This window comes from Anastrepha ludens, chromosome X (assembly GCF_028408465.1).
Source record: "Anastrepha ludens isolate Willacy chromosome X, idAnaLude1.1, whole genome shotgun sequence".
Classification (NCBI taxonomy): domain Eukaryota; kingdom Metazoa; phylum Arthropoda; class Insecta; order Diptera; family Tephritidae; genus Anastrepha; species Anastrepha ludens.
Window position 1 is genome coordinate 13,036,553 of NC_071503.1, and position 27,820 is coordinate 13,064,372.

Genomic DNA, 27,820 nt, shown 5'->3' on the forward strand with positions numbered 1-27,820 from the left:
TCAACTGGCTCACTTTCACTTGGATCAATTGCAGCTATTACTTGCATAGCACTAATATTTTTCAAATTTTGGAGGAAAACTCAAAACAAAATAATCATCGCACAAAGCTTAGACAGCAACCAGATGCCTCCAGCAAGCCTCAACTTGGGTCAACTCAAAGATCTGCCAAGAGATCAATCAAGATATGTAAGTTTCAATAACTTACCCTATTTCTAACAACGCTCGAGGACGAACGTTTTTAAGAGGGGAAGTGTTAACATGGCAAATGTTAACTTTTCACACGCCTATCAGCAACATGAGTACAGCGGATGTACAGCGCTTACATAGCGCTTCCCACAGTATTCCAGACGCACCGTCAGCAGAAAAGCCAACGGCAGCAACACCCCAACTGAATTAGGCCGGATGTAATGCACGCGCAACCCAAGTCAGCGATTCCTCGAAATTGCGCACGCCACCACAAGTAGCTCGGTGCATTTTAAGTTTAGGTTTTAGATTAAGAAATTTTGTAATTTTAGTTTTAAGTTGAACTCAATAAAGAGCGGTCGTTCCGCAATCTTTTTTAAAAAGAGATTTCCACGCGAAAATCTTTAACTTGTATAATATGTATCACAATTTATCAGATACCACTAACAATTCTTTTGATAGTTGCTTGACAAATGTATCTTGTTACTTTTATAGCAATATCAAAACAGTGTACAAACAGGTTGTTATGAGAAGTGCTTTCATCGCAGAGAGTTATAGGAAAATAGTGGTTACAGAATTTGATGCTTCATATCCAACCCAGATCCATGCAACTTAAGTTATGCACAAACCCCGATCGATGTTATATTAGGCCTTTTCGATTCCCACACGTCAGCAAGTGGCGAATAGATGGAGCAACTGGCATAAAAAAACATATGTTGGCCACGCTGGAATAAAGCTGCCTTAAATTACATGTGTTTCTTTCTCAGAGAAGTGGCGAATTACAAACACATTGTATATGAGTATACTTAGTTCTGCCATAATTTCTGTTACAAGTTAAATCCGTTATAGATATGAAATTTTAATACTTTTTTTATTGAAGTTAGTTTTATTTAGTAATGTAAATATTTAACAATAAAATTTAAAATTTACATTCGAAATGGTCACCATTTACTTTTACACAAGCCTTCAAACGATTAGGCCATTCAGCTTTTACAGCATGCACGATTTCCATGGGTATCGACGTCGCTGCTCGAACCAAAGATTGTTTGAGACTTTCCAAATTTCTGCGAGATCCTCAACAGGTCATGTTATCCAATTCCGACCAGTAACTGTGGTGCAATGGATTCAAATCTGGACTTCCAGAGGCCAATCTTCAGCGGCAATGAACCCATGAATATTGTTTTTTAGCCACTGCTGGGTGGTTTTTTCCTATGGACTGGAGCCGAATCTTGCTGTTTTACCATACTTATGTAATGAGGCCGCCGTAGCCGAATGGGTTGGTGTGTGACTACCGTTCAGAATTCGGAGAGAATGTAGGTTTGAATCTCACAAAAATGAAGAAAACGTTTTTTCTAATAGCGGTCGCCCCTCGGCAGACAATGGCCAAACCTCCGAGTGTATTTCTGCCATGAAAACACTCCTCATGAAAAATTTCTGCCGTTCGGAGTCGGCTTAAAACAGTAGGTCCCTCTATTTGTGGAACAACATCAAGAAGCACGCAACAAAAGCAGGAGGAGTTCGGCCAAACACCCAAAAAGGGTGTAAGCGCCAATTATGTATGTATGTGTATGTAATGATTTCACTGCAAAGCGATTTTCGTTAGGTCCCCACTCCATTGTTAAAAAGCGAAATTTTCCACGAAACTAAGTATAATTTATGAGTAGCATACGAGAAAAAGCAAATATAGCGGAATGTTTTTCTGCGAGGCAAGACTAAATAGGTATACATACATTTATAATTGGTGCTTACACCCTTTGTTGAGTGCTTGGCCGAGCTCTTTCTCCAATTTGTGATGTGCGTCTTAATGTCTTTCCATGAATGGATGCAACTACATTTGTATGCCGCTTCTAAGCGGCAGATGGTTATTTCATAAGGAGGACTGATGGCTGTCATTGCCTGCTGAGAAGCAACAACAGCTATTAGAAAAAAAAACGTTTCAATCAATTTGGTAATTCGTGCCCACCGCGCCTTTCCAACTCTCGCACAAATGTTCCACAACCGTTTTATAATGGAATTAAATGATCTACTGCTGACTTGGGAACTTGATTTGTCTTTTGCAACTGATGATTTCATTTACGAGATAACTGATATCTTTTACTGCCCCGATTTTCAGTCGTTTTCACTCTAGTTAGCAGTTTCTTTCAACATTTTTTGTTGTAAGTTTTTTTTTATCTAAACATCTCTATAATAATTAATCAACACTTCAAATATTTTTTAATTTTTTTTTTTATTTCTTGAAGATAATGTACATTGATAATGTACATTTAAGTAAATATAGAAATAACATGTATATTGGCATATATTAAAAAAATTGATCTATTGCACATACCATTTAAATTATTTGTAATTTTTCGAATATCTCCCTTAATATATATTTATTGAGAGTAGATGTATACATAATATTTTAATTTTAATTAAGAATCAACAGGTGAATGCTCTTAAGTGTTTGATACTTAAGATTATTGTCTCATGTCATTTACGTTATACTACACCTTAATGTACTTGCACTCTACAATTTTTAATACATGATTTTAACATTGTCATTGCTGTTATTGTCATTGTTTAAATTCAACTCGTATTCATAGTTAAACATTTTTATACAAACTGATACTTTTTACAAAAATAAGTCATAAATCGTTATTGAATAATTAATTAAAATGATTCACTGATCCAGAATCACCAGCACCTATAAACATATACAAGTGTAGTGAACATCTAGTAAGAAAAGTACAATTGATAATGTTTTAGAGGACTCCATAAATAGTTCCTATATACATATCTTGTTCGCTTTGTCTTGTATGTATATTTTCCTAATTTTTATGGCATTTTTGAGTAAAAGTGAAATTTTAAAAAGCTGCTTAAGTGATACTTTTTCCCAATTTTAACAAACCTAGATATATTAGTATGCGCAACGGCAAAACTTAGTGCATCTTGTTAAAATGTACTCCGATGGGTCTTAACTTAGGGCATATGATCACATCCATATATTTATATAAGCATACATACATATCTTTAATGTATAGACGTGTGCGTGGTGAAAGTATAAGATTTCATAGATAATTGATATGTGTACATATGGAATTATTTTTTCAACATGTTGATTTTTTTTGTTGATTACATTGCTTACTACATACATATATACCAGCATACGAAATGTTGACGGTAAATTTATTGAAACTACAACTCCATTGTAAGCTTTAGCAGAAGGTAAGATTTATAAAAGTTTTTGTTTACATAATCGGTAGTGAAAAGGACATCCGATTTTTGCGCATTGTACATGGGTGTATTTCATCACACAGGTATACATCTTTTTTTATGTGAGACTGGTTCCCGATGTATTTTGCGTGCGCTAAACTCGATTCCATGGCTCAAAATTGCCTATCACCTCATTGTTTTGAGAAAATCAGGTTACTTCTTTTGTTTTCGATGTGTTATAACTAATTTGGTAAAAAAATCTTTACTGCCTGCATTAAGGCAGGCTCATCTTGATCTCCTTACACTAAAGTACGTATAATAGGAAATTTATTTATGTATGTATATGTAGGTAATATGATATTAGGCCTCTTTTATTCGCCACTTCAAGCACGAAAGCAAGAACAAAGTTATCGAGCAAGATTCGCCGCTAGCGAGTGTGGTTATACCTCATAAAAATTGTATAACTCACTATTTTACAAACAAATGTAATTTTAGGCAGTTCCATTACTGTGCTGCCAAGATATGTTTATTTATACTAGTTGCTTCATCTATACGCCACTTCCTAACGCTTGGCGAAAAGAAGGGGTCTATTGTTTTATGAGGTGGATTTTGGAGTGCCCGAACGACGGTATGTACATACATATGTATGTATGTGTATGTATGTATATTATACTTATATTCTCGCAAATGCAATTATATACATATAATACTTATATAAAGTAAATATGTAGGTATGTATAATTTTTTATTATGATAAAATAATAAATCAAATACAAATACATCTGTATATATGCTTAAATGTAAGAATGCTAAAATATAGTTATTCTGCAGTTTACATTGGGGCGATCTCGTTTAAGCGTCATTGTAAACTACCCATTTCAGGAACTGATTGTGTTACTATATAGGGTAGTTCTATGTTAGGCTTGAGGTAGTCCAATTTACTGCTGTGTATTTATGTACACACATTTATATGCACAATTATGTGGATTCTCACAATAATAACGCGTAGCAACCAACCCCTGCTTTGCATGCAGAAATAACCATATGCACGTACACATAGAAGTTCGAAAGTGATAGTACATGCATGAATGTTTGTACATACATATGTATGAACATATACATATAATGTGTGTATGATTTTGTATGTGACTTTAGATTTTCATATATGTACATATGTAGTTCATAAATCTTTTAGAATTAGAAATAAACCTAAAAAATCTTTTAAATGTATATATGAACTATACAGTCATACATACATACATGATACCATGCAACATTTGCAGAGTAATTATCTGGGTTCGAAATGATTGCCATTCAGGATGAAAGTACTAGACTCATGTATTAAGACCTCCAATGCTTTTTGCGTTCCCAGTTTAAATTTAAAAAAAATTATACATATTTCGGACTTATATACTAGGGATCAAAATAGCGGATCCCGGAATTTCGAAATATTTTTAAAGTAAGTAATAACAGTAGATTCCACACGTGGTATAACATTTTTAATAAGAGTAAAATATCAGAAACTGAAAACATTTAAACATACCATGAAATAAAGCCATGTTTTGTTAAAAATGTAATAAGGTTCAAAAGCTACAGAACGAAATGGTTATAAACATACTGTTGCTACCTAAGCAAATACCACGAATATACATTAGCATCTGTTTACTGCACACTTCTGCAACAGTGTATAAGATTAAAATAACGTAATAAAACACAATATTGAAATAACTTTCTTTCAACTTTTCGAGTTCTTTCGAACGGAAAGAGCCAAAATATATAATATAATAAAACAATGCCTGTAAATCTCAAGATCTCAACTGGCAAATATAACCAAAAACTTACAATGTATTCAAATAGCTATAAAAAATTATGTTATTAAATAATTCTTAATTTAATCAAGCCTATCTTTATTTAAATTTAATTTAATTTCTTAATCACTCATACTTTTGAAATAGGATTAGCCATTTTCTTACAGTATTTTTTGTTTTTTTGGTTTTTCGAGAAACAGCTTTATTTAATTTTTTTTTAATTAATACACGAAAAGTATAAAACATATTCATAAATAATAAAATAATAAAAATACTAAAGGATATTTCGTTTTTTTGAATGCATTTTTTAATTGTAACTATTTAAAAACCATGAGATTAAGGAATGTATACCTATTTATCTCTCTAGATCATAAAGCTTCAATAAGTAAAGTAAACCAAGTTTCTTCCAAAATAGCTTTTATTTTATTCAAAATTATGTAAGTTTTTATTTCTTTGAATTCAATATTTCGATTAAAACAAGTTATTCCCGACATTTCCGAGATTTCAAAAAACTTGGATTCCGTGATTCTGTGATTGGCGTGCTTAATATGCACAAACAATGGCGAATTTTCTACTGGTCCTATAAATCGGATCAAAACTACCCTTTCGGTAATCTGTTAAAGTGTACAAAATTATTTTGCGCGAAATAATTATAAAAATAAAAGTCACAGGTATGCATTAAACCCTTTTTCGACAATCGTTGTTATTCATTCGAAACAAAATTTTACCTGGGAATGTTAACAGCTTTGGAGATTTTATTATAGCATTCTAGTATTTTCACTCCGAGTTGCAATCAATGCGCCCTGTAAAATAGTTCTTGTACCATGTAAGTAACGTGTGTCTTATACTTGAACATAAATCACTAACATGTATCCGTATGTATGCCTAAGTGGTTTGAATATCTAATAGCTCTTTCTTGCCACCTTCATTATGTATATACAAATCTACAGGTGTATTATACATGCTGTTTGGTACATTTTCGAACGTCACTGCCTGATATTGAATTTAATTTGATATTTCCGGAAGTTAGTAAGGAGTACCGTATTCATACAGCTCCACTGGACCACCAGTCTCTTTTGCTGAATTTCGTACCTGTGGCTTGGCATAACTAATAAAAGCATTTGTTTTTATTGGATCTTCAATGACAGAAGCATCAGCCACTTTTTCCGTATTTTTAGAGAATGCTATATTGAGGCTCGACGGCAATGCAAACACGTCCGCGAACATAGCAGGGGCTGCTTCTTTTTCGGTGCGACTTTTACTCATAATAAAATGTTCCATATATTCAGGGGTAATGACTGACGTGGAAGTGTGCCCATTTAAGTCTCGTATGATGCCCTCCAATAGCAATGCTTCCTTGCTTGATACATCAACTTGTGGCTGCAAGCGAGTCGCTCGTGAGAAGTAATCAGTCTCCAGGTTCTTTTCAAGTGGTAAGTCCTAATTATCGGGAGAAAAGAGATATTTTAAATAAGATGCAGAATACTGACTATATCTGATGTTATCAGGTGTATAATTTTTATTCTACCGGTTTTCGGTTGATTGTTGCAGTGATAAGCGCAAATCAAAAACGACAGATCTAAAGTATTACACAAATGCTTGGACCTCTATGAATTGCATTTTTGATTTCTTCATAAATTTGTTCGCTACCAAATTTTCGAATTCTCGGGGAGTTTAAATTGTTTGCTTCCATTCGAAGAAAATTGCTGTTGAGGCTCATCGAATGCTTTTAAATCACAGATGGGTACGTACGAGCATATGAATTATTACAGATCACGACACTCCTCCCCCACCATTTTTAAAAACCAATTGCTGACATACTTCGTACCATAAATTGCAAAAAATACTCAATTAAGTTTTTCAAATTAATAAACTATGTAGTATACACAATACAGTGTTTTATAATTCACTTAAATAATGTAAAACCCCTTTTGCCTTGAATTTAAGTGAGAGTAGCCTGTGTAAAAACTGGCATTCATACAAGGTATTTTGACATATAAATCAAATTATTTAAAATATGATTTATAAATCGCTTGAATCGCAATCAGCTGTTTCTTTCTTTTCTTTCACTGCAGTGGCCTGGGTGTCTAGTAGTGGCTAATAGCTGTTAGAAAACTGACTGAAACTATCCTCTCCTGAATTCTACTTCCAACTCTAACTTGTCTCTTAATATGCTCGCAATTGAATGCTCCAAGTTTTGAACTGAGCAATCAAAATTGGGTGCATAAATAGAAAATTGCGATTCGTCAATAGATGGTGACATATAAGATCGTATCGGCAAGCGATCCCTATAACTACCTTTGCCAGTTCTTATCGTGATATAATATTTTGTATATGCATAATTGGCGGAATAATGAAAAACCTTTTTACACCTTTTTACTGGCTTTCACACCCATAGATGATATACTATGCGCGAAAGATCAGGTTGCCACAAAATATTGATATAAATATATCTGAAATGCAATGCCTACGTACGTAATTTGTGACAGCTCAAAAAGACCATATGTAGCAAAAGCAATGGAAGAATCTAATATGCCACCAAAGTTAGTTCATCTGGCAATATTAACCATTCGCAACACAAAAGGCAACATAATGAAACCTACTCCTTTGTTATTGGAAGAAGTATGTAGCAAGGCGACGCACTGTAAACAACAATATTTAACCTAATGTTACACTATGCCATCAAAGAGTATGTATAAGTATAATCTGGCCACCTGTTCAGCCGATCTGATGTGACTATCGCTTATGCAGATAATATTGCCATTATTACAAGAAATCGTAGGCACACGGAGGATATTTTTACACGAATTAAAGCAAACAATAAAGCCGTTGGTGTAATAATAAACGAAAAAAATAAACATGAAAATCTCAAAAGATGAAGGCAGAAGTAAACTTTTCAATATCTCAAAGGGTTCTTCTTAACTCGAAAGTGTGTCAAATTTCAACTTCCTGGGTGTACTTATGTACGGTGCTGAGGCTTGGTCCATGACACTGCACAATGGTCTGAAATTCAAATATTTTGGCATGAATCCAAAATTTTTTTTTCTTATTTCCAAAAAATAGGTACGCAGTATTAATTGAGACATTTCAGTGGTCTAAAATATACAAAAAATTATTTGGATATGGCAACTCTGTTCTAAATATGAGCTGTAAAACACGATGCTACTGAAGCAACAAAAAACTTGTAAACAGTTCAGTAAAATATTGTAAGAAAACAGCTGTTCGATAATAGTTAAAAAGGAAAAAAAAGAAATAAATTTATAATAGAAGAATATAAGAACGGTATCTTTTTTTTAACTTAATGAAAAAAATGCGGTTTATTGTGTCATATCTGTATAGTGTGGAGTTTTGTTTAATAGCTTTTTTAACCGAAAATTTCGTATTAATCTGTATTCTGTGGAGTGAAAGTTGTGTGTATTGTCCCGTATTGTTCCAGATTTTTATGTTCGGTGGAAGTTTGGGGTATGTTCTTTAAAATCATGTATGTAACATTTGCCCCATTTAAGTATATTTGTAATTTTCAGCAACCTTTGAATTCCAACACGAAGAAATGCTTGGAGTTTGGATAGAGGGCGATCGCAAAACTAATGTTGTTTTGGATTGGGGTTTTAAAAACATTAATACTAATGAGATAAGTTTAAAGAAAAAAAAATGAAATAAGATAAAAAATACAAAATTTATTAGCATATGTCAGCGAAAAATTATCAAAATGTAATCGTATGGTTAATAGATTTAAAGAGAAAAACCCCCAGTGGGTTTCCGCAACAACTATGATTGAAATTTCTGAGAATGATTTTGAAAAACCCTGTTCAAGTAAAGCAGGACGACCAAAGGTTAGCTACACAGATGCAAAAGATCGGCTTAAGAGGAAGCTGGCAAGTGATCTTTCTTGTGAAAACAATGACGACGTTGTTTTTTTGATTCATGCAACTACTGTTGCGGCAAAATAATCAAAACAACGTGATTTAGCATTTATTTTAAATAAAACTGCGCATCAAGCAGAACAAAGCGAAATAAGAAAATCTGTTACCTCCAAAAAACCTAAAGCAGTTCCAATAACTCCGGAAGAAGCTCTCGCATTTTTACTTGAAAATGATTTAAGCAAAAGACAATATATCAACATGATTTTGTTAAATAAAGAAAGGAATTGCAATATATATCCAAGCTATGAGGAAGTAATTAAATGCAAGCTACTTTGCCGGCCTAAGGAGATATCTGTGTCGGAGTCTTCAGCAGAAGTATCACTGACAAATCTCTTAGACCAAAACGCACAACGCATTCTTTTATTCCAAAAAGATGTTTTGCACGTTATGGGAGAAATTTCGAATTGCTAGCTATGGGTTTGACGGCACAACGGGACAAAGTATGTTTAAACAAAGGTTTGAGACAAGTACACCTCAACTTTTTGACCAATCACTGTTTATAACTACCATTATAACTTTACAAATGTTGGACAGTTCTGGCAAAATTATTTGGAGGAATCGCTCTACGCAATCACTGCGGTTTTGCAGGCCATTAAAAATGCAATTAGCAAAAGAATCTACAGCTCTAATTCTATGAGAATATAGTCAGCTAGATATGCAAATATCTTATTTAAATCCATTTGAATATTTCCTTGATAACGGAGAAAAAATTATTGTCAATTATGATTTGTATATGACTTTGATTGATGGAAAAGTACTAAATGTTATAACAAACACCAATTCTAATCAAAAATGCCCAATATGTGGTGCTACACCAAAACAATTCGTAACAACTAAAAATTTGAATTCTGATGTTTTTAAGCCCAAACTTACATCCCTTAAATATGGTATTAGCCCACTACATGCATAGATTCGAGTATTTGAATTCGTTGTACACATTGCTTATAGAATCGAATTAAAAAAGTGGCAAATAAGGGAAGCTTCAGTTAAAAAAGCATTCCAACTTCGAAAACAAGAAGTACAAAAGAGGTTTTGGGAAGAAATGGGCCTTCATGCAGATAAGCCTAAAGCAAATGGTAGTCGAACATCAAATGACGGCAATACTGCCAGGAAAGCATTTAAAAATTTGGAACTCTTTTCTTTATTTACAAATATTGATATAGAAATTTTGAATAACTTTAGAGTTATATTAATTCCGATCTCCTGCGAGTATCCTATAGATACCACAAAGTTTGAAGATTTTCGTAAAAGAACTGCCTTCTTGTACATGGAAAAATATTTATGGTTTCCAATGTCAGCAACAGTACATAAAATATTAGTTCACGGCTCACAGATTATAGAAAATTGCGTAATTCCTGTTGGTTGTTTTGGTGAAAATGCGTCAGAAGCTCGAAATAAATTATACAAGAGAGATCGCATCGCACATGCAAGAAAAAATAATATGACTGATGTTTTCAATAGAGCAATGGAGTCTTCAGACCTCCTTCTTTCCAGCTTGCCTTTATCCGCTAGAGAAAAATATCGGAAAAGAGATAAGCTACCAGAAGAAGTAATACATTTGCTTGCACCTTCAAGTGAGCTTCAAATTTTCAACCACTTGCCAGGGGGATCTGAATACGATTCGGATAATTCTGATTCCGCTATGTCGGAAGCAGACGTTGTGGAGAACGCTTTAGTTTTAGATACGGAAGACTGTGATTTCGAATTATTTGCTTGGTACATATAACTTTTTATATTAATATATATTCAAGTGAATTTAATAATTCTGTAACTTCTCTCTCATTTCAGATGTACAGTTAATGTTATTATAAAAATAATTGTTTCAGAAAAACATATGTATAAATATTTGGATAATAAAATTATTTGACCACTTTTGCCTATCATATGCAAATTTTTCATTTTATGAAACCAAATTTTTACTATAGGTCCAAGGGAGGTACGCCTAGGGACTGGCCGATTTCAACTATTTTTGGTATCGTCGATGCGTATTACGAGAATAACATATTTACCAATTTTCGTTAAGATATCGCAATTTTTGGAGCTGAAATTCAAAAATGTTTACTATAGGTCCAAGGGAGGTACCCCTGGGGAATGACCGATTTCATCCATTCTTGGAATTTTTCTTAACTAAGTCATATTTAACCTGTATGCGAAATTTCAATGGCCTAGTACCACTACTTCTAATTTATGCCAAAAAATTTGAATTTCAGACCATAGTGCACTGGCAGAAGAAGAACGACTTAGGGTTTTTGAGCGAGCTATCTTAAGGGGGGAAGCTGGTCTAGAATTTTGAAAAAATCGAAAATTTTTTTTTTGTCTTAAAGGTGCTTTAGGGTCTTAGAAATAATATACCAAATGAGGGATGCCAGCAAAAATGTCTAAATGCCCAAATTTTTCATTCGACGGCAGTGCCTCGCAGGTATGCCCCGAACGCTACTTACAACTTTAAACGCGTTTTTCTCGAAATCACTTTTTTTAAACTGGCCGAAGACATAACTCGAACAAATCTTTACCGATTCTTACGAAATTTTGACAATACATTCGAAATACCTTTCTCCGGAGACGTACGTAGGATTTTTTATTTATATTACATAGTTTTTTTTTTAATCAACAATTTTATGTCGTTCTTTATAGTGAAAATTGTAACTTTTTGTTCAAACGTGCACCATTTCGCGAAAAACCAAAATATCGAAAAAATCCTACGTACGTCTCTTTCTGTTGTTATATAGAAACTAAAAAAATTTTATTTTTTGATCCAGGACAAAAATTAAGGAGTTTACGTCTTCGGCAATGGACCCACTAGAAAAAAAGGCGCCTTAGGAGAACTGCTGGACAGCGGCCATTTTGAAATTAATTCAGACGAAAAATTTTGTATTTGTACCATGAAAGCTATATTATTAAACCTATTTCACAGATTTTCGATTGATTCCTTTGTTGAGTCAAAATAAATTCATAAAATATGCCCATTTTTTGCGCTCTAGACCAGCTTCCCCCCTTAAGAAGCATTTCTGGTCTCATACGAGATGACTGCGGTGATTAACGGATACGGTATAACAACGAGCTGATTAACTTGTGCAATGGCGGGGAATTCGTAATGTTTATTAACCCTTTGCACTCGAGGGCTCCGGAGCGGAGCCCTTTAAAATTTGTCTTCAAAGTCGAGGGCTCCGCTACGGAGACAATGGAAATAATTTTCAGTTTTTAACATGAGAACAAAAACAAATCGTAAAAATTAGTTATAGGATATTTCGCTGTTGGTGACAAATAACGGTCGCGGCTCGCAGATTGTTATGCTCTCGATAACAGCACACAATCGCGGTTTGAGCAACATTCCGCATTCCGCACTTGGATGCAAGTGAGTTAAGTCGTGTTATTCAGCAGTAGAGTGTATATCAGATTCTAGTTTATCTGTTGTTTTTATATTTTGAATTCATATTTATATCCCCGATATGGCAAATAAAAGAAAAATTTGTGAAAATTATAGTGATATTGAAAGTAGTAGCGACGAATTAGAATTCGAAGTTCATGGTGAACATTACAGAAATAACATAGACGCTCTTGGCCGTGATGAAGCAGACAATATTGAACTAAGCCATGAATCCGATTCTAATGATAGTGATATATTTCCTGCAGTACGACGACACATACCGAGAATTTAAAGTGATATTGAGGGATTTGAAAGTGATACAGAAGGAAATATAGAAGACACAACAGATTCAACTGGAAATGACGAATGGATGGATGTTTCGGAAGTGGATAATATTCCATCTCCTATGGATTTCGATATTTCACCTCGAATTGCCGGACCACAAATTTCCAACGATATAAAAGAACCGTTAGATTTTTTTCAATTATATTTTACTGATACATTGATTGATTCCATAATAAAAGAGACAAATGATTACGCAAATTCAAGACTGCGTGGAAGGCAATTGTCAAGGAGATCAATATGGAATACATGGAGTGATGTTAATCGGAAAGAATTTCTGGCCTTCATCGGAGTGATCTTGAATATGGGAACCATGCCGGTTGCAAATCTCCAGGAATATTGGTGTACCAAGTTCACCAGTAAAATTCCATTCTTTTCAGACGTATTTACCCGAGATAGATTCCAGCAAATATTTTGGATGCTTCATTTACACAAAAATGCACCAGTAGGCAGAAATACGTGCTTAAGGACAATGTTCCTAATGCTAAAGGTTATCATATGTATACCGACAGGTATTATACAAGCATACCCCTTGCTGAAGAACTGCTAAAAATGAATTGTTTCCTCACCGGCACAATCAAAACAAATAGGAAATATTTACCAACGACAATAAAAAAACCGCAATTTGTAAGAGACAGGAAAACAGTGGCTTACAGAAAAGGCAAAACCCTAGTTCTCGCATGGAAGGACAAAAGGATTGTCACTTTGTTAAGTACTCGTAATGAAGCGGGTTTGACATCGGTTGATAGAAGAGTACGTGGTGGTGAATTGGTCAGAATACAAAAACCTAAAATTGTTATCGATTACACAAAAAATATGCGTGGAGTAGATCGGGCCGACCAATATGCTGCAACATATTGTTTTCTGAGAAAATCCCTGAAATGGTGGAGAAAACTATTTTTTTGGGGGATGGAAATGTGTACAGTAAATGCATATATATTGTACACTTCTGTTAAAAAAATAAATAATGAAAAACCAATGACACACTTGAAGTTTGTAAAATTGTTGGTGGACCAATTGATTGGGAATTTCCGACAAAACAGCACATCTCGAGAATACAGTTACACACCAAATACGGAGGCCAGACTCAACAACCACCTACATATTATACGTTCTGGAACCAAGAAAGATTGTGTAGTGTGTTCGAATAGAAAAATTCCAGGCGAAAGACGGCAGACCCATTATTTTTGTGATACCTGTCTAGAGAAGCCAAGATTACATATTGGCAATTGCTTCGAGAGGTATCACACTTTGGAAGATTACAAAATGTAATAATTTTATAATTTTTTTTATATATCCTAACATTTGTATCCATAAACAATTAAAAAAATAATAACATACAACGATGACTTTTCTTTCAATGCGTATATCATGAACTTACATGTGAATATGATCTTTTCACTCAAATGGCTTCGAGTTGCTGGTAATATGACTCAAAAAAAACTTCGAGTGCAAAGGGTTAATGCTCAACGTCTACGCTGAGCTAGTCATATAATGCGCATGGAAGAATCACAACCACTGAAAATAATACTTGGCTAGAATACAATCATCGTAACAAGCAAAGGCAGATGACATGGCTACAAAACATTAATGAAGACTGGAAAAAGCTAAAAGTAAAAACTGAACGATGTTAGCTTTTGATCAATTCAAATGCAAAAGGATAGTTGATGGCTGATGATGATAATCTCTGAGGTGATGTATGATATTGAAACAACGGAATGGGAATAGTTTCAATGTGGCACGGATGAAAAAGTTTCCAGGTGCAGAACTATAAGCATTATTCGATGAATATCCGTGTCACACGCAATATGAATACAGATTCAGTGGTCGTGATTCCGCAATCTCTTTCCTATTGATACAAGCCATTAACAATAATCCAAGAAAAAAAAACCAAACGCCATAAAGCAATAGGTGGTTTTGATGTCGAGATAGTTACATATATAAATCCGATCTGATTCATATTCATATCTATATCTTTATCTTACATATAATATAGAATATTTGTTTGCTTGACGTAGTTTAAAAGCTGACAAACCAATCGTCGGATTGTATTGAAATTTCGTAACTTATTGCTTGTTATTGCCTGAAGAATATAAGCATTGTAAAATTAATTTAAAATTAGGGGCATGGCATATCCTATACTAACTAATCTTTTAATATTACATATTTTGGAAACCATTTGTGCCTGAATGCTGAAACTTGGTACAAGGATATATATGAAAAATGAATACATTAATTCAGAAAAATTAGCAGCATCAGTAAAGGAGGTGTGGCAGTCACAATACAAACCAATTACTTACTACTGTATAGTTTCGATACCATTCATTGTAGAGTAGTATGTATTATGAGTTCGCAGAGCTCAGAGATCAATGCCTCAATAACTCCAAAAAGTGGATGGTAATGGTAAGTGGGAAGTGGCACCTCCTACACAGATCAGTTTTCAATAGCGCAAAGTTTCGACATAATTTATAATAGACTAATGATATTTGGGAGTAAAAAGGATATTCATAGTAGTTCCTCTTAAAAATGCCATCTAAAAATATATATAATACTTATATATCAAGGAATAAAAAAATGGCATTTGGCACAGATGTATAATATTTCAATGCCCTAAAATCATTACATTTGTACGGACGTTACTTTTGAACGGACGTGATTTTAACAGCTCTCGAGTATAGCCTATCAAAGTGATAAAACCGAACTCAAAAATTTCCAAATTGCGATATAGACGCTTACACGCTGAATATACAATACATCAGCTTATTCGACATTCTACATACTTAAGTGAAAGTGCAAAACAAAAAAATAATTTTAATAACAAACAAAAACAGAAACAACTTGAGATGCCTGTGGGGCATTCTCCACCGCAAGAGCGACAAAATTCGTCAAAACTTGCGCCAAAAACAAACTTCAGCGAACCTCGCGATAACGCAGCGAACACATGTGTACATATAAAACCACTTTTAACTCGTACAACAACACCAAATGTACTGTCACCAAGCGAACCAACTTCATGGAGTGAACAAAACAAAACCCCAACAAGCACGACCTACCAAACAAACTACAAAGACTCAACAACAAATACGCCTATAACCACTCTCGCGTCATTCTACTCAGCCACAACAACTACATCAGTGGTATTCACATCAGCGCCGATAATGACAACAAAGAGAAACACCCTGCAAACAGTAAACACAGCTATCCCAGCAATCCAACAACAGCAAACAGAATCAACGAAGGAAATTACACAAGTAAAGCAGTCCAACAAACAAAACATCGAATGTGAAAGCTCCAACAAAAACACGGCAGTCCAAACTACACAAAAACGGTACCGCAACTCCCCAAGTAAGCAAAATGATTATATACATAGCACAAAAAGCATAAAAGCAAAGACACAACAACAAACCAAAGAAAGCTAACGTCATATTGGCTCAGCCAGCAAACATCTTCAAACATGTTCGAATTGCTTTCAGACGACGAACCAGACAATGACAGAACCGATAACAGTGGAACAAAAAGACCAACCGCTGCAGAAAACTTAAACCCAATAATTAAAAAACGCAAGCCCCCACCGATTTACATACAAAACGTAGAACGCATTGATAAGTTAATGCAGGCACTGAGTACCATTCCTGATTGCAAATATGAACTTAAGGCTTTGAAAAACAATGAAGTTAAACTACAGCCACTCGAATCACACAATTATACTGCAATCATTAATTTATTAAAGGAGAAGAAAACCCAGTATTATACTTTTAAACTAAAGGAAGAAAGAGGATTCAAAGTATTCCTAAGGGGAATGCATTACTCGGCTGATAAAGATGAAATTAAGCAGGAACTACTAGAGTTAGGCCCTGAAATAATTAATATTCAAAATATTTTGCAAAAAGGCACAAAGAAATCTCTGCCATTGTTCTCATTGGAGATGAAGCAAGGTGCAAACAATAAAGATATTTATTCAATAAATAATCTATTACACTGCAAAATAAGTTTTGAACCGCCTCATCAAAAGAAAATAATTCCACAATGCACAAATTGTCAAAAATACGGACACACTAAAAACTTTTGCACAAAAACCCCAGTTTGTGTAAAATGCGCGGGTAATCACAAAACTATAGAGTGTGTTGTAGAAAATAGCAGCAACATAAAATGCGCCCATTGCGGAGGCAAACACACAGCAAGCTACAGAGGATGCGCGGTGTACAAAGCACTCAAAATAAAACAATACCCAGAGCAACGTAACAAAGAATTGAATACTGATAAACAGCAAAACGCTTTAAATCGGCAAATAGATTCACAATATGTCAAACCGACAATGTCATATGCCCAAGTTATTTCTAACAACCCACAATCGGGTGTGACAAATTCTGAAACAAATTATGAAGCAACTTCAAATGACGACATCAAAGAGTTAAAAGAAATGATGAAGCAGGTCTTCGCATAAATGTCAAACATAATGAATATTATAACACTGCTCGTAAACAAAATAGATTGGCAGCACAAGTAGACTGAAAATAGTCGCTTGGAATGCAAACGGCTTGAGCCAACACTTGAAAGAACTGATAGTGTTTATAAACCATAATTCAATAGACGTATTACTAATTTCTGAAACACACTTCACTGACAAAAGCTTTGCAAGGATACCTAACTATAAAATATTTGTCACAAACCACCCTGACAACAAAGCCCATGGAGGCACAGCGATAATAATTAGGCAAGACATTAAATGCATTGAATTAGAAAAATACGAAAAAGAAAACATACAAGCGACATCGATCCAAATTGAAGATGAAGGCGGCAAACTAACAATATCTGCTGTATATTGTCCCCCAAAATACATAAATTCCATACCACAATACTACGACTTTTTGAAAACACTTGGCAAACGATACATAGCTGGCGGGGATTATAATGCTAAAAATGCAATTTGGGGTTCAAGATTGACGAACTCCAAAGGACGTAATTTACTGGACGCCATAAAAAAGAGCAACAGCAAGTTCATAAGTAGTGGCGACCCAACATACTGGCCAGCTGATCCAAAAAAAAGTCCAGATCTGATCGACTTCTTTATAACAAAAAACGTTAACCACGAAGATATGTCAATTAAATCGTTAATTGAATTGTCGTCTGACCATTCCCCAATAATAATGATATATCAGAGCTCATATACGAAGGAATCCTCGAATAGAAACATATATAACAAAAAAACCTGCTCGGATACATTTAGAGAAATAGTCATCCGTAATCTTAACAATAAAATAAGCTTAAAGACCTTTGACGAAATCGACAGTGCGATAGCCTATTTTAATCACACAATAATGAACGCCACTATGAAATCAACTCCACAAAAAACTATCTGTTCCTCGAGCAACAATATACCTGCACACATCCAAGAAAAAATCAAAATCAAAAACCGCTTACGTAAACGCTGGCAAATAACAAGGCTGCCACTTGACAAAAGCAAGCTAAACGCTGCTACAAAGGAAATCAAGTAAATGCTATTCGACCATAAAAATATGAAACTTAAGAGACGCATCGAAAAACTTGGACCCGGTATAACGACAAACTATTCACTATGGAAAGCTACAAACAAAATCGAAAATAAAATTTTATACAAACCACCTATCAGAAAACTTGATGGCAGCTGGACTAGAACAAATCTTGACAAGACTGAAGTTCTCGCAAAACACAACAAAAGTACTTTTACGAACAATACGCCTAATGTAAACCTTCTCCCGACCCACGCAAAAAAAGATCCATGCAAACCAAAAAATGTTACATTAGAAGAAATAAAACAATGCATATGTAAGAGAACTGATCCTAAGAAGTCGCCAGGATACGACCTAATAACTGGAAAAATTTTAAGAGAACTCCCAGAGAAGGGGCTTATCTATATAAGGAACTTGTTCAATCAAATCCTGAACTTGAAATATTTCCCAAAAGTATGGAAAATTGCTCAACTTATAGCAATACCAAAACCATGCAAAGATCCTACGCAAGTAACTTCGTACAGACCTATAAGCCTACTACCAGTATTATCAAAAATTTTTGAAAAGTTACTTTTTGACAGAATCGATCCCATTATACAAAAGGACAAAATAATACCTTGCCACCAGTTCGGATTCAGGCAAAAACATTCCACCATCCAACAAGTTCACAGAGTTACAAACAAAATTTTTGAAGACATCGATAAAAAACGAACGTGTGAAGCAGTATATCTCGACGTAGCTAAAGCTTTTGACACAGTATGGCACGCAGGACTTCTACAAAAACTCTTGACTTATTTACCAGCAGACTACTACGAACTAATGAAAAGTTATATAACTGGAAGACAATTTTATGTGAAATTCGAAGATAAGTATTCTGAAATACTAACAATGGAAGCAGGTGTACCGCAAGGTAGTGTCCTTGGGCCGCTTCTTTACCTTCTTTACACAGCTGATATCCCTACACCGGCAACTAAGAATTCTCTAATAGCAACATTTGCAGACGACACTGTCTTGTTAGCATCAGACAAAGATCCAAGAAAGGCTGCTTATAAACTTCAGGAATTACTTGACAACACCACTCAATGGTTCGAGAAGTGGGGAGTCAAAATAAACGAAGGTAAAACCGCCCACGTCACATACACTAACAAGAGAAAAAAACAATACAATCCAATATTCATAAAGAATAAACAAATCCACCACGACACAAGGGCACAATACTTAGGTATGATTATAGACAATAAACTTAACTGGAAGTTACACATTGGACAAAAACGACGCGAAATCAAGACTAGGTTTAAACAACTTCATTGGCTTTTGGGAAAAAATTCAACGCTCTCACTAGAAAATAAGATACTAATATACAAAGTAATTATAACACCAATATGGAAATATGGCTCAGAGCTTTGGGGAACTGCGAGCAGAACAAATATAAAAATTATACAACAAACGCAAATAAGATACTCCGTATAATATCAAAAGCAGAGTGGTATATACTAAATGATAATATCCATGGAGAACTTAAAGTAAAAACAGTCCATGAAGAAATACGCAACAACAGCTTAAGACACACAAACCGACTACTAGAACATTCTAACAGGGAAATTCGACAACTTCCATTAAAAGAGGAAACCGAGACGAGGAGGCTTAAGCGCAAACGACCAACTGACCTGCAAATGTAAATGGTGTCACAATTTTATAAATATATAATATTTATTCATTAAATAATTTAATTAATTAAATAACGAGTTAATTTTTTTGTTTTTTCTTAGATAAATGTATATAGTGGTATTGGCTTCTAAATACTGTTGAAACCCAAAAAGAAAGAAAAATTGTAAATATTTTAAGTTGAAATAGAAACAATAATAAAGGGTAAAAAAAAAAAAAAAAAAAAAAAATCTATGAAAAGTGGGGGGTATTGATAAAGAAGGCGTGCACTTCTCATACAAACCAAATTTTAAATATTGCATAACTTTGAACCATACAATACCAATGTCTTGATATTACCGAAAAGAGATCTTGAATTGGTAAAGGGAGCACAGCAAATAAAGAGCATGTACTGAAGAATGCAATCCCACAACAGTCACCGACTAATTCTCCTGAGTACGGTCATTCGTAGTTTTTCTAGTGCGGCCGCTAATTTTCTCCGAGCTAATTTTTTGCTAACATCCAATTTCTTTTCACTAGCGTTAATCCAAAAATATAGCTTATACTGTGCTAAGTGTGAAGTTCTTTCAAAATGCCCTCTGGGGCTCCTCACCTAGGGGAGAATAGGTATGCCCATTTATACTCTAGTCCGCAATCTAATAAAGCCCAAGAATCTTTTCCTGATTTACTCCAGGTTAACTTAACCAATGCGATGATCCGAAATATATAGTTATAAAATCTGTCGACAAAGAAAAACCGTTATCTAAATACTCATGTTTCTCTGTGCGTAAAGCCATGCTAGCCATAAGCAAAGAAATAAATTCCATTGCTGAACGCCGCGATGGAAATATTTTAATTCTCCCAAAAAAAACAAAAGAATTGCAGAAAAATTTTTGAACACGAAAAATCATCCTGGCATTTGCCACATTGAATGTTCGTATCATGCCAATCTCAATTGTGTCAAAGGTACAATATACGCGCCTTTTCTCAAGGATATTGAAGGTTTAAAGCAACATGGAGTAATCTCCGCATACAAATTCCAAAGGAAAATTAACGACACCGTATGTCCAACAGGAGCCTTATTGCTTACTTTTGACTCATACTTCCTCCCAGAAAAAATCGACGAAGCTTTGTGGAAGCTCTCAGTTCGACCTTACTTCCCCAACGCCATGCGTTGTAGATAATGTCAAGTCCTTGGGCATATGAAGCATTATAAAAACCATCCAACTTGCATAACCTGTGATCTGCCTCCTCATATGAACACTGAATGTACCAGAATAATGTGCGCAAACTGTTCAGCTGACCATCCATCAAATACTAACAGCTGCCCAAAATTTCTTGAACCCAAAGAAATTCTTAAAATCAAAGTAATACACAAATGCACCATTCGCGAAGCAACAAAAAAATAGATACAAAGCAAGAGTTCTACAAAACTCTTTCCTTCAAACTTACTCCCAAATCATTAGCTCTCCCTCTATAGCACAAAGTAAAATAGTTAACAAAAGCAATATTGACAGTTCGTCAAATATATCAACAAGATCTTTAAAAATATAACTGAAACAACTTCACAAACATCTTCCGTAAATAGAAAAATACAACAAAGAAATAAACTTAGTAAATACACAAAAAATTAGCAATTCCACTCCTCTCACTCCGAAACTTCTTCTTTTATTTAGGACATGGCCGTTTTTCTTTACACAATTTCTTAGATACAAAATTTTATAATTTATCATATTAATAATACAGAATTATATATGTAATATTTAAATACATAGTTGATATTAATTTTCTATTGAAGATGGTATCCAGTTTTGGGCCACTCTTTTCGGTGGTCTTCCAGGACGTCGCCTTCCCACTGGAATTCCGTCACGTGCAATCTTAATTAATCGGTTGTTGGAGGATCTTGAAACATGCATGTCATCGGTGTTCGTCTGGATTCTAATATCATGGTTTCTACAGCAATCCCCCTCGTTTTTCCTGCCATCGTCCTTAATGTGTGCATTTCTGTAGAGCACAATAATTGTTTAGTTTTTGTGAAACCGAAACCAAACTCAAATTTTACACCAATAATTTCTTACTCTCACCCCAACAGTTCTCATAATAACTCAGCGATGAGCAACTGCCCCCAGGTCTAACTAACGTTATTTCAGATGACATTTATTCGACCTTCAACGATTCAAAACGATGCAGATCGAGGAAGCAGTCTAATTCAGCCCATCATGTTTCCAATTCTATTTTGTTTTCATCTTTTCGTAATATTCCTATGATTTCAGTTTTGCAATGGAATATGAATGGATACTACAACAACTACATTCAACTCGAAATATTACTTAATACACTTTCACCCCTCATTATTATATTTATCTCTCTCATAGCCAATCCCCTTATACTCCCAAAATGTATGTTGGCTATTTCCATAACCTAGACCATATAACTGGAGGATGGTTCCATGTGTAGAAGTCCACGCAAGAGGGGAAAGTTACTGTCCACCATTCACTTGGAAGTGGCCAGGACGATTCTTCTGCATATGGTTTAAGAAGCTCACAACGTCCGGTATTAGCCCACGTATCCTCTGGGTAGCTTTCAAACATCCGTACGGGAGTGAGCTAACGTGAGAAGGCGTAGCATTCCAGGATATCTGGTTGTGCACTAGTTTTGGGACACAACACTTAAAAATCCCCCCCAATGAAAAGAATTACAAAGCCTCGGATGAGAACTACCTTAACTGATGACAACCCCTGCAAACGAAATAAGGAATATGATTTGAGGGCATGCCCCTGGAATGTGAGGTCCCTTAATGGGGAAGGTGCCACTGCCCGGCTGGTTGATGTCCTCGTGAGAGTAAAGGCTGACATCACTGCCATCCAAGAGATGCGATGGACGGGGCAAAGCAAGAAAACCATAGGACCTTGCGACGTCTACTACAGCTGCCATGTAAAGGAGCGTAAATTCGGTGTTGGATTTGTTGTGGGAGAGAGACTTCGTCGCCAAGTACTGTCGTTCACTCCGGTGGACGAGCGTCTCGCAATAATCTGCATCGAAGCGCGATGTCTTAACGCGCCCACGCCCCGACGGAAGAGAATGACGATGCGACCAAAGATTCCTTCTATGAGCGCTTGAAACGTTCCTATGAGTGCTGCCCCCGCCACGACACATAAATCGTGCTTGGTGACTTCAACGCCAGGGTGGGCAAGGAGGGAATTTTTGGTCCCACAGTCGGAAAATTCAGCCTGCACAACGAAACATCCGGTAACGGACAGCGGCTGATCGACTTCGCCGGGGCCCGAAACATGGTAGTCTGCAGCACCAGATTCCAGCATAAAAAAATCCACCAAGTTATCTGGCTGTCTCCTGATCGAAAGACGCTAAACCAGATCGATCGTGTTGTGATAGATGGAAGACACGCATCGAGTGTATTAGATGTTCGTACGGTCCGAGGATCCAACATCGACTGCGCACACGCCACTGTGCAGCAAAAAAAGTACATCTATCTACGCAAAGAATGTTCGACATCGAAAAGCTACAATCACAACAGACAGCCAGAAGATTCGCCACTCGACTCTCACTCGTGCTCTCAGAGAGCACTGCCCACCAAACCGGAATGCACGAGCAATGGAGCAACATATCTCGCTCCCTACGTACCACCGCCGAAGAAGAAATCAGATTCCGGTGAGCCCGAAAAAACAATTGGTACGACGAGGAATGTCATGCTGCCGCTGAAAGAAAGGATGCCGCCTATAGAGCCACGCTGCGATCGGGCGCAACGCGAGCCATGTGGGACCGCTACAGAGAGCTTAGAAAGGAAGAGAGACGTATTATCCGAAAGAAGAAACGAGAGGCCGAAATACGTGAGTGCGAAGAGCTTGAGATGCTGGCCAACAGGAACAACGCCCGAAAGTTCTACCAGAAAGTTCGGCGGCTTACAGAAGGTTTTAAGACCGGGCGTTTTCCTGTAAGAACAAAGACGGCGAACTGGTGACTGACATACAGAGCAATCTTAAATTATGGAGGGAACACTTTTCGAACCTGCATGTCACAGAGAATGTGAAGATCCCGATACCCCAATCGTTGACGACGGAATTGTCGTTCCGTTACCCGACCATGACGAGGTGAGAATAGCAATAACACGGCTAAAGAACAGCAAAGACGCGGGCGTCGACGGACTGCAAGCTGAGCTATTCGAACATGGCGGCGAGGAGCTAGTAAGGTGCATGCATCAGTTTTTATGCATGGATTATATGGTCGGATGAAAGCATGCCTGCCGATTGGAATTTAAGTGTGCTCTGCCCAATCCATAAGAAGGGCGATCGTGCAATCTGTGCCAATTACCGCGAGATTAGTCTTCTAAATATCGCCTATAAGGTTTTAGCGAGCGTATTGTGGGAAAGGGTGAAACCCACTGTCAACCAACTGATTGGACCTTATCAGTGTGGCATTAAACTGCAAGTAAACAGGGAGTAGCGATACTTGTTAGGAAAAATATTCCACACAAATTACTTCAAATTCAGTCCAGAACTTCAACATTAGCAGTCATAGTGTATATTCCGCTAAAGTTTGTAGCCATGACCATGTACATTCCTCCCACCCAAGAATTTTCCTCAGCGGAAATCACACGCACCCTTTGTAACATTGACATTGACCACTTCATTTCAAATGCACTCTCTTCATTGCTCTCAATTGATTTCCAGAAAGCTTTTGATCGAATCGGAATTCATATTATAATGCGCCAATTAGATATATGAGAAGTAGGTCCAAGAATAAGGGCAAAATTAAAGAATTTCCTCTCTAATAGAAAGTGTGAGGTCAGAATAAATCGTTTTATATCGTCAACAAAACCCTTAGATAATGGCACGCCTCAAGGCACTCTATTATAAGCCTTTCTTTTTATTTTTGCTTTTAGCGAAATTGCCAATATAGCAACAAATCACAAAGGCATTGAATGTGAACTATATGCTGACGACGTTGTATTTTACCCCAAAATTTCTGATCTTTCGCATGTCACTCGCCTTGTTAAGACCAATACCCTTCATTTTTGCAGAAAGCTATCTTGTAATGGATTCCAACTTAATCACAATGGAATCATTTTAAGCTCCGTAACTGAAATCAAAGTTTACCATTTTATGGAATATGCGATAAACGCTCATTAAAAATGATATCTACACCTTGCCATATAGGCATTCGAAGATCTCTCCGAGCATTTCCAACATCTTCGTCGGGAAACTTGTTTGCGGAAACGGGGCTCCCTACTATAACGGATGGAGTTAACGACTGCACCTATCGCCTCCTTCCAAAACTTGTATCACCATCAAACAACTCTCTTGCAAGTGACTTCAACAACGCTTTGAATAGGAAAACACGTCCTAGGTCACTTTCAGTTATATTTCGTAGTCTCATTTTATTTAAACAATTTATTATGCCTCCTAACTCCAAACTTCATCAAACAGAAGCATACCCGGCTTGGGCCATCAAAAACTCTTCCTTTGCAATCACGACTATGCAACTCTGTAAAGAAAAAACATAGGAGATGAATACAGAAAAATATTTCATTTCAGGTTGGAATTTACTTTTTATAGACGGCTCTAAAACTCTTTCTCAACTTCTTTTGCTGTAACAAAAGAAAATGGCGAATTAATTAAACATGGCCTGCTTCACCCCATATGCTCAGTATTCACCGCGGAACTAGCTGCTTTATTTGAAGCTGCCAAATATACTATACAGAATAAAGAAAAATATGTTATATGTACAGACAGCAGATCCTGTATTGATGCCATTGAGTCACCACCTAATGCGCAAAAAGAAATCGTTGCTATCCATAACATGCTTCAAACCTCTCTAAATAAATTTAAATCTATATGGACTCCTGGTCACAGGGGAATCAGAGGTAACGAAAATGCTGATGCCGCTGCTAAAAGCGTAGCAAATATTCCATCCTTTTTACATCGTCATCTAACTAAACAAGATATAACTTCTGAGATAACTAGACGGCGGAAATTCTACACCCACCACTATGTTTCTGTTAATCACAAGAGGATAAAACCCACTTTTCCACCTGTTTTGATTTTAACAATTTTGAAACCTTTTATTCGTTTACGGCTTGGTCACACCATACTCACCCATTCTCATCTTTTGAGTCGCTCTACACCAAATAAATGCCCCAACTGCCACGTACAATTATTGCTGGAGCATATATTATCATCCTGCCAAAACATACAAATGCCCTTCCGCACAGCTTTTGGATGTTCATCCCCTTTTGATCTACTGAAAGAGCCCTCGTCAAATAACGTAAAAATAATGTAAAACTAACTTAAATCAATTAATTTACTAAGACAGATATAACTAGATACATTTAAGTTTACCCTATATACTAATTTGTAATCTTACTTTTATCCAAAACTTAATAAAATTGTAACTTTTGTAAATTCGTATTTCATAAGTATTCAGATAGCTGATGGCCTTCGTTGCTAGTGCTGCAATTTTAAAACTTGTGTAAATAACTCGTTATTATATTATATAACTTAAGCAAAAACAAAAAATTACAATGTTTAGTTTTGACCCTTATTCTAACATTAGGTTTTCCAAATTTCATCACACGTAAAATTACGTTAGCATAATAAGAGGAAAAGAGATATATATCTATCGCCAAAAAATGTATACGTTTTTGTTACAATAAATATTGTAGATCCGTAGGCACTTGAAAAAAATCTTAGTAATAAATCATTAAATTTCAACATTATATGTTATAACTAAACAAAATAAATCTTTCAATAAAATAAGTTTTTCCGCGGCAGCGACGCACCGGGAAATAGCTAATATTCATACTTATAACAGGTGATTTTTTAACTATTATCTTTTTAAACAGTTGCTTTTAACAGCTGACGCACGTTTCGTGTTTTGTTTCACTATCAAACATCTTCAGTTTGGTCTTTAATTTAACCATGATCGTCGAACAAACGAACAACGCTTGCAAATCATTGAATTTTATTATAAAAATGCGTGTTCTGTCAAGAAAGTCTATCGTGCGCTTCCTCCATTTTATGGCCAGTTTAATCGACCCACTGAAGCGGCTACTCGAGCTATTGTGACTAAATTTAGAACCAAATTTACATTACTGGACATCAAACCACCAACACGCTTACGTAGAGTGCGAATTGAAGAAAATATCGCAGCTGTATCGGCCAGTGTTAATGATGATCATCAATTATCGATTCGTCGCCTTTCGCAGCAATTGGCCCTCTGCTACTCAACAACGTGGAAAATTTTGCGAAAAGATTTGGGTGTGAAGCCTATCAAAATACAGATGGTGCAAGAATTGAAGCCGAACGACCTACCACAACGCAGAATTTTCGTTGAATGGGCTCTTGGAAAGTTGGCCGAAGATCCACTTTTTTATCGAAAAATTGTGTTCAGCGACGAAGCTCATTTTTGGATCAATGGGAACGTAAATAAGCAGACCTGTCGATTTTGGAGTAAAGATCAGCCAGAAGAATTGCAAGAGCTACCAATGTATCCAGAAAAGGTCACAGTTTTGTGCGGTTTATGGGCTGGAGGTATCATTGGACCGTACTTCTTCAAAGATGCTGCGAATCGTAACGTAACTGTGAATGGTGAGCGCTACCGTGAAATGATATCCAACTTTTTTTTTGCACAAAATGCAAGAGCTTGACTTGGATGTCATGTGGTTTCAGCAAGACGGTGCCACATGCCACACAGCACGGGTAACAATGGACTTGTAGAGAGGCGAGTTCGGTAAACATTTTATTTCACGTTCGGGACCTGTCAATTGGCCACCCAGATCGTGCGATATAACGCCTTTAGATTATTTTTTGTGGGGCTATGTTAAAGCTCCTGCTTATTCAGACAAGCCTGCTT

At 35.9% G+C, this 27,820-nt stretch overlaps 1 protein-coding gene across 1 annotated transcript in view; it reads right to left on the bottom strand.

The window, feature by feature from the left end:
* Window positions 1-5,567: 5,567 nt before the first annotated feature.
* Window positions 5,568-27,820, bottom strand: part of LOC128869530 (probable cyclin-dependent serine/threonine-protein kinase DDB_G0292550) — a 65,360-nt gene continuing 43,107 nt past the window's right edge. The window contains exon 3 of the mRNA XM_054112094.1: window positions 5,568-6,626. Coding sequence (XP_053968069.1) covers window positions 6,213-6,626 — 414 coding nt within the window. The 3' untranslated portion in view covers window positions 5,568-6,212. The remainder of the gene's footprint in view (window positions 6,627-27,820) is intronic.